Source organism: Nuphar pumila, chromosome 13 (genome assembly GCF_984573655.1).
Source record: "Nuphar pumila chromosome 13, dmNupPumi1.hap1.1, whole genome shotgun sequence".
NCBI lineage: Eukaryota > Viridiplantae > Streptophyta > Magnoliopsida > Nymphaeales > Nymphaeaceae > Nuphar > Nuphar pumila.
Window position 1 is genome coordinate 89,733,281 of NC_143261.1, and position 13,333 is coordinate 89,746,613.

Here is a 13,333-nt window from a genome sequence, read left to right on the forward strand (position 1 = left end):
AGATATTTTCAAAATATCGGTTTGTGACATGGGCGACAACTTTTGGAAAGCCTACATTTTCTTGGGGATTGACAAAAGAATTGCTCTTGGAGAAATGTGTTAAAAAAGGTGTTTGGTGGCTTGATCTTGATGTGCGTACGTACGTGATCACCATCAGCTTTACCAAAAGGAGAGAGACAAAAATGAATCGCAGCGAGTAATTGCAATTTGTTGGTGTTGAGGAGAACGATTCAGAGTGTTAATTTGTTGGTGTTGCCTAAAACTAATCAGAAAAGTGAAATAGCACGAGGGTAGCAAACGGATCGAGTGAAGGAGCAGCGACAACTATCATGGTCGATACTTGGAAGGCTCATGCAGCGATGGTGCTGGTTCAGATCGGCTATGGAGGTTACCACGTTATCACGAAGTTGGCGCTCAATGTTGGGATGAATCAGGTGGTCTTCTGCGTTTACAGAGACATGCTGGCGCTGGCCCTGCTTGGCCCCATCGCTTATTACAGAGAAAAGTGTGACCTCTTCCCAGGTTCTACTTTCCCTTTTTGTTTTTTTCCCTTTGTTGGTTACAATTTCTTCATTTCTTGTGGGTTTTCAAAGGAAAAGGGGAGGGCATGATTTCATTTTGCAATTTCAATTGCTTAGTTTTTTGAATTTTGGGTGCCTTTGTTATGCGACTTCGGTCTTTGATGTATAGGGGATTTGACAATATTAGAAAACTTTGGCTTTTTGGAGTGTTATCTTATGTGTTTCGGGTACAATCTTCATAAGGGAAAGGTAGGATGAGTTGTGTATGCAATTGTACTTCATAGTGCAAATTCCTCATCCTTTTTGCAGAAGTGGGCCGCCTAATCGCCTCATTGAGATCTATGGTGATTGTGCCTTTTGATTCAATTCTTCTTCAAGCATGCTGGCCAACAATCTTTTGTCTTGTCGTGCCTTTGCATTTTCTTTTTTCAAAAAACAGTCTTGAATATTCTTTCTTAATGTACATATCAATTTGAGAATTTCCTTTGATTTATGCCAAGTTGAACAGGAGAATTTCCTCTTGCAAATAATGGGCAATTTTTTTAATAAACTTTTTCTTCTATTTTGTATAGTGGTCATTATTTTCAGCTGTTTTCTTTTCAAGATATGTTAAATGTGTAATAATCTAAAATCATTGCATTAAATATTGGAGCTGTTCAATTCTCATAAAATTGGTTGCAAGACACAAGAAACTCTTTTGTTTCTGGCCAATGTTATAATAGAGTAGTAGTAGCAGCAGCAGCAGTACGAGTAGTAGTAGTAGCAGTGTCAGTAACAACAATGAATTCTGGAGTTGTTGACTGTGTGTGCTCTTGTATGTACGTGGTGTCACTAAGAGTAGTGGATGAAATCATGATGGGTGATTATTCTTATTATGCAGAAGGATACGATCACCAATATGTCGTCAGCTTCTTGTGGCATTCTTCTTTCTTGGTCTAACTGGGTAAGAATTTCTATCAGCATTCTCCCCAACAATGCATACCCAATTCTGCAACCCACTGGATTATGATATACGTTACTTGTTTATGCTTGTATAGGGTATTTGGAAACCAGCTTCTGTTTATTATTGGCCTTGGATATACGAGTCCAACATATGCTGCAGCCATACAGCCTGCAATACCAGTGTTTACATTTATATTGGCTGCATTAATGGGGTAAAGAATGTTGATGTCACTATGTTTTTTGTCGGTTATGGTTTTCTTCATGTTTCCATTCACTCTAATTTCATATGATTAATTTTGTTTGTGTAGCACAGAGACGGTTAACTTGTTCACAAATGAAGGCAAGATGAAGATTGCAGGCACAATTATTTGTGTTTCTGGTGCTCTATTGATGGCATCATTTAGGGGTCAGGCAGTTATTGGAAATGGGTTTATGGATCTTGCTGCTCATAGTGAGATAAGTGCAGTATCCCAACCAGAGCCTGTTGGGTGGTTGTCTCCTAGTTTGATGGAGTTTGGGCTTGAAAGATGGCACATTGGTATCCTGTGCCTTATTGGGAACTGCCTATGCATGTCTATATATCTGGCTTTGCAGGTACGTCTCACCATTTTTTGGTTTCTATAGCTTTGAGATAGCTATATATATGTATATATGTGCATGTGTGTGTGAAGGCACTTCCTGGTCCATGATTCATATTTCACGGGCCTAACTATGGCATTGAGAAACAGCACGACACTTGAGCGTAGGCCACAAGGACAAGCCTAAAAGGCACTTAGTGGGACATTATCAGCTCAGGTTTATACATGGCATGTTCAAAAGAGGCAATGGTAGCAACAATTGGTAGCAAATCTAAGCAGACGTTCAAGCAATTGCACATAGAAGTAAACCATAAAAGGGGCAAAGAGCGATAAGCAATGACAGTTAAGAGTAATGTTCATTTTATTAGTGCAAATGGGGCAGCAATTTCATTTTTATTAGTACAAACAGGGCAGCAGCCAATCAACATTAGAATGCTAGCTATAAAGGTCACCTTAGGGCTTAGAATCAAAGTGTATTATATATGGAGCCAACTTTGCTTAGGAAGTGAAACCTGTATAGGTTCTAAGATGAGCATTCTTGAGTTACTAGAGAAATCCAACAAATACTTAAAGAACCAACATATTTTTACAGATTTACGTAGCAAACCACACATGCATACAAGGTTGTGATGGCACATGATGTATGCAAAGCTTTTGGTAGGATTTACAATGAGTAACTTGTAGTTTGTGGGCTTGCTTGTGTGTTACTTGTGGCTGGAGAAGCCATACTTTGATGTTCCTCATGTATACTATATGCTTTGATGCTAAGGTGACTTGTAACACATCATTGTAATGTTGGATAGTTGTTGCCCCTTTTGCATTAGTGAAAGGAATATATGCTGATCGTATCCCACTTTCCTTACAGCTCTTTGCTCCTCTGATGGTTTGCTGGTATGTTCAATTGCTTGAATGTTGGCTTACATTTGCTAATAGGTTGTTTCTTTCATTGCTTATTTGTCCACGATATCTCACATGTGATCATGCCTTGGCCTTGCAAAGCTTTCCATGTGTGCTTTAGGCCACATATCTTTGTGGCCTACTCCACTCAAATGCTGCATGGTTGCTCAAGAACAAATTTAGGTATGTGAAACATGGGCTAGGCCGGTGACCAAGCTGTCCACAGCTGGGGTGCTATGGCTAGGCTATCACTGTCAAAAAAATGCCTTATTTGTTCAATGCACGGATGCACAATTTTGTGTGAAGTGCAGACTGTTACTAATACACCAGAATTGGTTCAGTGTCATTCGGTCTGTCTTTAACGCCAAGAGTTGTTGCCTCTTGAAGTTGATTCTATTAAAAGATTTTGTTTGACTAGGCGTGCTTGATACCTTTTGTGCAGTTCCGCCAGTTTGTGTTTTAACCCTATCCTTTTCTATCTGCAATCTTTTTGTCACTAATGTGGGTCGTTGGGTTGATGTTGGGTTCCACAATTGTGTTGGCATAACTATTAGCCTGGATTAACTTGGACTTTGTGTTAAATGCACTTGTTGTTCATCTATAACATGATATCTTTTTTTTTCTGTTGAAATTCTTTGCTATTTGCTGTCTCTATGTTTTCCTTCAAATTTAGGCATGAGTTTGTTTCTGTTGCCTTTGTTAGCTGTAGTTTATTTTTATTCTAATAATCTTTAAGCACCAGAAAATGTAGTCTTGGTTACTGGTTTGGTGAAATATGGTTGCTAGATGAAGAAAATTGGCATGAGATTTGAGACGTCTATGCTGCTGCAGATGCTTTTTTCCTCTGAAGACTTGATTAATTATTGCAGGCTCCAGTTCTAGTGAAATATCCTGCCAACCTGTCATTGACAGCGTATTCATATTTATTTGGTGCTCTTTTGATGACTTTTACTGGAGTATTTGCAACCAATGACTCTACGGACTGGGTCTTAACACAGTCTGAGATACTCACGGTGATATATGCTGTAAGTCATTGACCTACATTTTATCTACAATCAGTTTTAAAAGATAATGTGAAAAGGACCTTTGACAAAGCTTCTTTTTTCAAATGTCGAAGTCATAATACAAACTCCCCCCTGTTCAACAAGCATCCATTTGAAAGAAAAGTTTGGCAAAAGTTTTTATGGTGAATCCCTATTATTTTGAATTTTATGCAATGATCCTATTTTTAGCATCTTCTGATTAATGGCTTCTGAAAACTTTTGGCGATTAGATATTTATATTTTTCACTGTGCCATCATATTTAAAATATAATAAATGCTGTACTTGATTTCCAGGGAGTTGTTGCATCTGCCATCAACTATGGGCTTTTGACTTGGGCTAATAAGATCATTGGCCCTGCATTAGTGGCACTGTACAACCCACTTCAGCCTTTTGCATCTGCTTTTTTGTCAAGAATTTTCATTGGAAGCACACTATATCTCGGAAGGTGGGTTTTGAGCACTGACTGAATCATGTCAACTTCTGTATTGAACATCTGAAACTTACTATTATATCTTGCTTTAGTTGTAATTTTTCTATCATATTTGGTATTTATTGGGTCTAAAGGGGCAATTTTTGATGAACTGTCAATTGCTGCAATATTCTGACTAAAATACTTATAGATCACAGGTTAATAAAGGTCAGCAGTTAGCTAACTATTATACCATCCGAACTGTGTGTGTGTGTATGTGTGTGCGTGCGTGCATGTGCACATGCACATGCACATGGGTAGGTGCACGCATGTGTTTTGAGAGATATTTGGAATGTGAATTTACAATAATGAGGTTTCATTGTCTTTTGGTGGTACATTTTCTGTTCTATGGACGCTGCAGAAGTTTTGCATAGTAGCATTTTGCTTTATGATTGAACATCAAAAAATCGGTGCTAGCATGCCACAAAAAATTTATGCACATGCACAAGTCGGTTCAAGCTTGATTTAAGATAAGGATGAGAAATTTACACTAGATAAAGGAACTAGTTTTGAATATTTGTGGATGATTTTGGCTTTCGTGACATGTTTATGTAACAGGTCCTAGTTATATCTCTTTATGCATACTCTCTTTAAGTACAGTTCTTTTAGAATGGATTTTCAATGGACAGGAACTTGGCTTAAATACAGAAGTAACTCAAGAAAAAAAAATAATGACTTAAGTACAATATGCTTTAAAATTCATTGCTTTCATGGAGAGATTATGTACCATATATACTTAGGCCTCTCAACTGTTGGGGGCTACATAAAGGACCCACAAGTGTACCACTGATAGTGCTTGAGGGCGATGCTTGAAACCGCAATTCCTCAGTAAGCTTAGCCATGTTACATTGAGATGGGCTAAGGGAAGCAAAGACCATATTGACAAGTAGTTAGTGCAGTTTAATTACTTTTTCTTAAACCGAAGAGCTTTGATATTTTGTTGCAAAATAAGATAAGCACCATATTGTAAAAGGTAAGGCTTCTATCGTACAGTGAGGTGTATTACAAAACAATCCACATCAAAAGAGATGATGAAGTAATTATGTAGATGGTAAGCCTTAATGTTTCAATATAATAAGGATGCTGCTTAGGTTCTCTTACCTGGCAAGTGTTTGAATCTTATGAAATCACTAATAGGATTTGGCATTGAATGGATAGGATGAAAATGAATTCATAACAGGGCTGCTTAACAGCTTCTGTTCAGTAGTCATTAGCTTCTATTGTACCATATATCTCATCTGCTATATCAGTATTTTTCTTAACAAGTTTCTGTCACTGCAGCCTTCCTGGGGATGGCAGCCAGCTGTTACATACCTACAGTGATCAGACTCTAAGAAATCCTAGCATTATACATCAACACCTTGGATCCAGCCTATAAGTGCATGCCACAGTCTCTTCGGTTATTCCTCTCAGCATCTGTAGCTATGCATCTAATATAGTCCTCCACTTTGGGATTAGTAGTGGCATTAGAAGGAAACATGTCATTTCCTTGGTATTTATTTATGAATGCAAATATATTAAGGGCAATTTAGGTATTCTATTGATAGAATACGGTTTTAATCATTTGCTCTCATAAGGAATTACAATTTATCCATAATGGTTAGGATCTGTCAGGTGGTTCCTAAGGGATGGAATTAGGTGTTTTAGTATATATTGCTCAAAAAATGCTATGTGAGGATGAGATTCTCCATTGGTGGATTTGTAGCTTAATCATGGTGGTTTGCTGGTTCAATGAAGTTTTCAAGTAGTATAGCTTCCTGTATCTTCCTCTTTGATAGATTTATAAATGTTCTTGCAAATTGACATGCGCTCTCTCTTCCTCGTAATAATGCTTTCAATAATATCTCTTGTGATGATAGGCTCAATATAGGTTAACATCATTAAGCTTCATTTGGTTTTGCACCTTAGAATTGGTGGTGCGGGTTTAGAAATTTGGCCTCTTTGGGAGCTGGGATTCATGGGGATTTGTGGAATCCTTCAATTCCTGCGAGCATTTTCCAGTTCTGCTTTGGCTGCAAGTCCGATGGAGTAAATGCTTCGTTGGCCTTCTCAACTTCCTCAAATGCCTTCTCAATTCCTTTCTCCCAAACAACCATTGCAAGATTATGCTGGCTGGAACTTCAACACAATTCCTCAGTTCGTAACTCAAATACCAGCTCCCAGGCGATGTTGCCAACTTTTGGTATCTGTCCCTCTGATAAATGGCTATGCACAATAAAATGGCCTAACAACCTAAGATGGACTTTTTCATGGAGCAGGGAAATTTATATTTTGAAGGCTGAGGAGGTACCAAGAACATTGTCTGAATTAACAGTCTTTGACCGGGGATCACTGGAGACTCCATTGACAAATCATGGGATTTCCTGCTCTTGTTTGGGAATGCAATCAAATTGACAGATTATTGTTTCCATGTGTTATGTTGTTGCGTTTGTTATAAGCGAACATTTCTGTCAAAATGACCTTGGATCTCTGGGAGTCTAGATTGAAGGAAAAGCATGAATACTGAAAGGGTAACATACCTGGTGCATTCTGATGGAGTTGAAGGGAAATATTCTTGAGTTCTATTGCCAATCTTTTTTCATCGTTAGAGTCCTTTGTCTCCTTTTCTTTTCCTCTGACATGGTAGTGGATTTCATAATGAAAAATCGAGTCTGTAATGTACAAACAATGACGTTCTGCAAGTTCAGAGATTATGTCGGTAACCTAAGTTCTTATTTTTTGTTACTTGTTGCCTATTGAAGCCAAAAAACTAACAAGCCAATTGATGGTTATTTCTGTTTATGACAGTATTATTGGAGGAGCTCTCATCATTGCTGGTTTATACATTGTAACGTGGGCACACTACAGAGAGAGACTTGCAACTGGAGGCTTGGTGTACGTGAACAAAGACTTTAAACCACATGTTCATGAACTTGCACCGCTTCTCAAAACTTCAGCACCACTGGGCAACCTCGAGGGTGACAAAAGGACCACATGAATGTTAGGCAGAAAGAGTTTTGATTTTAGCTTTCTGCTATTTGATATACATTTGAAGACAACACACACTCACACTCAGAGAGAGAGAGAGGTTTCCAAATTTAGCGCATGTATTTGATGGATGATTTTCTCAATAGAACTGTTAAAAGTTCTGTTTTCCTGAACCTTTGTATTTGTTCCAAGCTGTTCTTTACCCCCCCCCCCCCATCCTTTCCATGTCTTTGTACACTTAGGGTATGTTTGATGCGCCGTTCCCAGCGTGATTTGGACAAAAATCTCACTGGGAACGGCGATATCTAACAAACGTTAGATGCTGCGGATGGCGTTCCGTGCGTCCACAGCATCCTTACACACGTGGTTTTTTCGTTCCACCCTCCCCCCTGTTGTTACAAAAGTAACAGGGATGAGGAGAACGGAAATTTCTCGACGGGCGCCCCGCGAGCTCTTCGGTCTCAGGCACCACTCGCTCCTCCTGCAAGAGCGCCTTCAGAGGAAGCCGCTCCTCCAGCAAGGGTTTCTTCTGTGTAGCGGGCATGCCGGACCATCTCTCGGACACTCGACACTCTCTCATAGCTGTCTCTCCCTCTCTTGTGTAGCGGCCAGAGGGGCGGTGCTCTCTCTCTCTCAGCAGTTGTCGGTGAAGGGGTGGTGGCCAAGCTGAGGTACGAGCTTTCTCTGGGCGGCGGCCGGTGGAGGGGCGTTTGGTTTTCTTGGATCGGCGGTTGGAATTGGAACCAAGAGTGGGGGTTATGAGGGATGACAGCATTGGAGACAAGGATTTTGATAGATTTCCCAAAATTGTTCAAATTGGGTGCACGGCATATTGCGTCGAGGATCAATTATTTGAAGGGAATTGGATTTAGAAGGGAAGAAATTGATTCCATTGTCGGTGATCTCCCAGGGGTTCTTGAATTGGGGGGTGGAGGACAGGTTAAAACCTCTAGTTTCAGAGTTTAGGGGACTGGGTTTTGGTTTTCTTGAGATTAAGAAGGCGTCGTCAACAACCCACGATTTTTTTTTATTGAAGCAGGGGGTGAATTGGGTAGATGTGTGAATTTGTTGAAGAATTTGAAATGTAGGTTGCCTTTGCCGAAACGGGTTGAATCATAGAGATGCATTCAAATTGTTGTGGAGAGAGCCTAAAATTCTCATTTATGATTTAGCAGATGTGGGGAGGAAGATCAATTTTCTTACTGATGAAATCGGATTCCCAATCAGTGCCCTGATTGAAGTTCCAGAATACTTGGGTGTGAATCTTGAGAAACAGATTGTTCCCAGATACAGGGTCGTTCAATGGCTGAGGTCACAATGCGGGCTTGGTGTTGAGGTGGGATTGAAGGTTTTGGTGAAGCCTAACCGGCACAAATTCTACAATTTCTTTGTCAATCCGTATCTAAAATGTGAAGATCTTTGAAAAATTGACCAAAGAAAAGGTTCATAAGAGCAGGCAAACAGCTGAATTTTCTCGACTATTTAAGCCACAAAAGTATGTCGAATATGAGCATGATTCTGAGAATATCAGAATGTTTATGGAATCCTTGGTTTAGTGATTTCAGGAAGATTCTGAAGAGAATTTGTTAAAATTCCTTAACATACCCCTCTATATTGGTATTTTGAGCGGATATAAAAGACTAAAGACTGTACATTAGTTAGTAAGAGAATTGTAAGATCTGACATTAATGGGTAGTTGAACGAAAACTTCTAAGAATGAAAAAAAAGAAAAGACATGCAAATGAGGTGCTAATGTAGATGTTGGTGGCTGCAACTAACCCAGACTTCTCATGATCTTGTTATGTAGAGGTAAATACGGTTCATTTCTGAAATTGCAGAGATGCTCGATCTAGCTCATCGCAATGATGTGGAAGCATAGAGTTATGTTTGATCAAGTGAGGTTGGAGATAATCATATCCTGTTGATTTCAAAGTTGACATTGTGATATTTGTTGACAGCTGCAACAAACTACATCTCTGTGTGCTTTCTGTTATGTATTTTGATCAGCATACTGATCATGCTATCAGCTAAGTGCATGGTAATAAGTTTTACATCTTTGAGGTTTTTTTTTCTGTTAATAATTCAATTGATGTTGCTTTCATGTGCATTTAACCTCAAATATTTGTAATTTCTTTTTTTCATGAAAATAAACTTTTGTGATAAGGATTGAAACATTTCAACTGAATGATGCTTATAATGGGATATGAAATAGTTTGATGGTAAAATTACTCCATATTAGAACAAGTCTCAAGCTTCCAATTGAACCTTTTGATGAAGTCATACATCTTTATTAATACTGCACTAAATGATCTAAATTGCCAACCCCAAGTTGATCTAAACTGCAGCATGTCTAATTCTCCATGAATATAATGGCAGAGATTGCACACTATTTCTATTTTAGATCATGCAATAAACTGCAAAATATAAAGACAAATGCACATGCATAAAAGATATATCCCTAGAAGAGTTTTAAGCTAATTTTAGTCAACCTATTGAGACAAAGGATAAAATAACTAACAAGAACCTTGCGAGTGCCTCCACAAATGCTATGAATTGAAAGATTCTTTCAATATTCTTTACCTTTTTTAAGACTTTGAGGTAATTCAAAAATGTTGACCTTGTAAAAATCTTCTTCACCTTTTTTTTTTTTTGATAAATCAGCACAATGTATAATAGTTTTTGAAAAACCATATTTGGGGCAAAAAACCAATTTGATATTCATATTCGGGTCAAAAAACCATATTTGGGGCAAAATCCAATTTGAGATCTATATTCAGGGCAAATATCAAATTTGAGATCCATATTCGAGGCAAAAATCTAATTTAAGGCAAAAATCCAATTCAATATTTATATTCGAGGCAAAAATCCAATTTGAGATTCATATTCAGAGCAAAAATTCATCTTCGGGGCAAAAATCCCATTCAAGATCCATATTCAGGGCAAAAATCCAATTCAAGATCCATATTCGAGGCAAAAATCCAATTTGAGATCCATATTCAGAGCAAAAATCCATATTCAAGGCAAAAATCAAATTTGAGATTCATATTTGGGTCAAAAATTCAATTTCAAATCCATATTTAGGGAAAAAATTCAGGATTTTAGATATAATTTCATAATTGGATCCATATTCGGGCAAAAAACCATAATAAACTTGTTAAAACATGTAAAATGGTGTACGAATCAGGTCATACGATCCAAAACAAAATAATTTGACCCATTATCAATGATTGTCCAAGTTGTCTGCACATCGTCGTCAAACAATGGACATTTGGAACATAGCATTTGAGTATGATCCAAACAAACGTTAGACTTGAAACAGTTACAAAACTAACAAAACCAATCTTCTGTTCTGTCCTTTTGTCCAAACCTGAACAAGCCATCAAACATGACCTTAGGCTGCAATTGTGACGACGTGTGGGATTGGAGTCTGGACCCACCGTGCCAGATGAAATGTTGCTCCTGTGAGAAATGGCTTCCCCAGGGGAGGATGTTGCAACATGCCTATCACACGAAACACAACGTTTCTTGTTAATGGAGGTGGGCCACACTACTAAATCCCATGTTGCGTTCATCTCTTTCCCATGTTTCTTGCCCTTGGTTGTGGCTACCCATGAAAACACACTAGATGGGCTAGGGATTGCGATTTTTTCTTCATTTGATTGGATTTTTTTAGTGTTGTGCCCACGAAGTCATAAATGCGGCTCTAAGATGTAAACAGTTTGGATTAGGGTCGGACGTGGCTAATACCATATTCGGCAGGGACGGAGCCAGAATCCAAGTTAGGGTAAGCACACACACACACACACACACACACACACACACACACACACACATATATATATATATATATATATATATATATATATATATATATATATATATATATATATATATATATATATATATATATATATATATATATATATATATATATATATATATTTGGCACATTTAGCAGCGCCCCTAAATGTCAAAAACTCATTTTTTTTTAACGTGCAGCGCATGAGCCGTGCTTCCAACCCAAGTTTGACAAAAACCTGGTTGAAAAAATCAAATTTTTTAACGTGCGGTGCACGGCCTTGCGTCCAACCCGAGTTTGACGAAAACCTGATTGATGATATGGGTTTTTGTATATATATATATATAGATAGAGAGACAACATTCCGGTCAGTGGGCACTACTCACCCTGACCCAAATCGCCAGGTCAGGCCATTATGTAGCTCGGCCCCTGATATTCGACTAATTGGATGTTGACCAAACGTATTGGAACTTGGATGGTGACAAGCTTATACCTATTCTTTTTTTTTACATGTAAACGGATTCTGATACCATCAAATTCGGATTTCTCAGATTTGGTAGCAAAAAGTCAAAACCATATCTGCTTTCGATTATAATTTGATAGTGTTTTGGCTTACAAAATGCAACTAAATAGAATCTAATTCGGTCGGATATTGGAACTCCCCTATGGGTTAAACCAGGAGAACAAGGCCTACGGTGAAGGTGGTGAAGCAGAAGTTGATAAAGACAGCTTGGCTCAATTTTTGTTTGAAGGGTTGTTCTTTCACAGTTCAGGTATGCCAATGGATTATTCAGGTCTAGGGCAAGGGCCGAAACCATCCATGGTGGTTTTGTTGGGGGTGTTGCTCCTGCGGTTGATATGCACAGCAGAGCCTACTTTCTGTATTCAAACAAAGAAATCAATAGGATACTAAGCCTCTTCTGTAAAATCCTACGTGTTTCAAAGAAAAAAAATGTTTGGATCCCAAATCCGGGTGGGTAGTCGACTCACCAGTCAACATCCCTTGTGGTCTATTTAAACCCCCCACAAGGGGTTTCTTTTTAACTAAAACTCGTCCCAACTCTCTCCTCCGTCCCCTTGTTACACCTGAGCCCTCATGTCTCTCTCTCACACTGGACCTCCCCCCCCCCCCGTCTCTTTCTCACGCCGGAGACTCGACGCCCCCGACTTTCTTCCTCCCGTCTCCCTGCACTTCGTCGAATACTCATTGATAAGTCCCTCTTCTCCTTCTTCCTTGGTTTTCTCAAAAGGCAGTTGTTGACTGCCGCTATGGCCAATGGGTGGTTGGATGAAATTGCTACTTAATCTTCCTCACTTTTCTTCCCTACTGGCTTGCCGTGTTGGTGGATCTAGCTCGCAAAAAGAAAGGATGTCGAGTACCCTCTCCTTTCTCCTCTCTGGCAAGATCAACAGCAGCCTCTGACTGGTGTCGTCTTTCCAAGATGGGGCAACTAGAGGGAGGGCTTGATGCCTCTCCCTCCTGCCCCTCTGACCGAATGGAGGGCAGGCACCACTTGCGCCTACCTCTTTCGCTTTCTCTTTGTAAGGAAAGTTGGGTTAGGCAGAACCCCTCCTGCTCCTCGTTAGTCTCTCTCCCTCTCGCTTGGTTTGGCCGGATGGAGGGGTCGAGCTACCTCCACCCGACACCTGCTCCTTTTTTCTTTTTTTCCCTAGGAACGACAACAGCAATAGTACTGTTGTCGTCGTTAGGTGGCTGGCTAAAGCCTCCTCCTGCTGCCACCATCATTTTATTTTTCTGTTGGTCGCGGTGGCAACTGCCTCCAGCAGTGGCCTGGCCGCCAGCGTCCCTCCTCCTCTGCTCTTTTGGTTGGAAGACAGATGCCACTGCGCCTATCCCCTCAATTTTCCCCTTTTTGGCAATCGGCTGTGGAGGCCACTGCCTCCGGCAGTGAGTTGGCTGCCAATGTCCCAGTGCTGACCGTTGGCTGCAGCAGGCCACCGACTTCCCTCCTTTTGAATTAAGCCCAGCTCGATTCCCTCAGTAGAAGGCTCGGTCATGTCTCGTTCGGGGGGCCAGATCCAGCTGGGCATAATAGTTGAGCCCTCTGTCCCCTTTTCTAGTTGCGCTCAAATAGCTGCCTCACTAGCATGGTCA

At 39.8% G+C, this 13,333-nt stretch overlaps 1 protein-coding gene across 1 annotated transcript; it reads left to right on the forward strand.

The window, feature by feature from the left end:
• Positions 1-215: 215 nt before the first annotated feature.
• LOC149819095 (WAT1-related protein At4g19185-like) lies at positions 216-7,591 on the forward strand. The gene is made up of 7 exons (XM_089984204.1): positions 216-505; positions 1,402-1,464; positions 1,559-1,675; positions 1,772-2,057; positions 3,808-3,963; positions 4,276-4,427; positions 7,239-7,591. The coding sequence occupies exons 1-7, from the start codon at positions 330-332 to the stop codon at positions 7,426-7,428; spliced, it is 1,140 nt and encodes a 379-aa protein (XP_089840330.1). The 5' UTR covers positions 216-329; the 3' UTR covers positions 7,429-7,591.
• Positions 7,592-13,333: the final 5,742 nt, after the last annotated feature.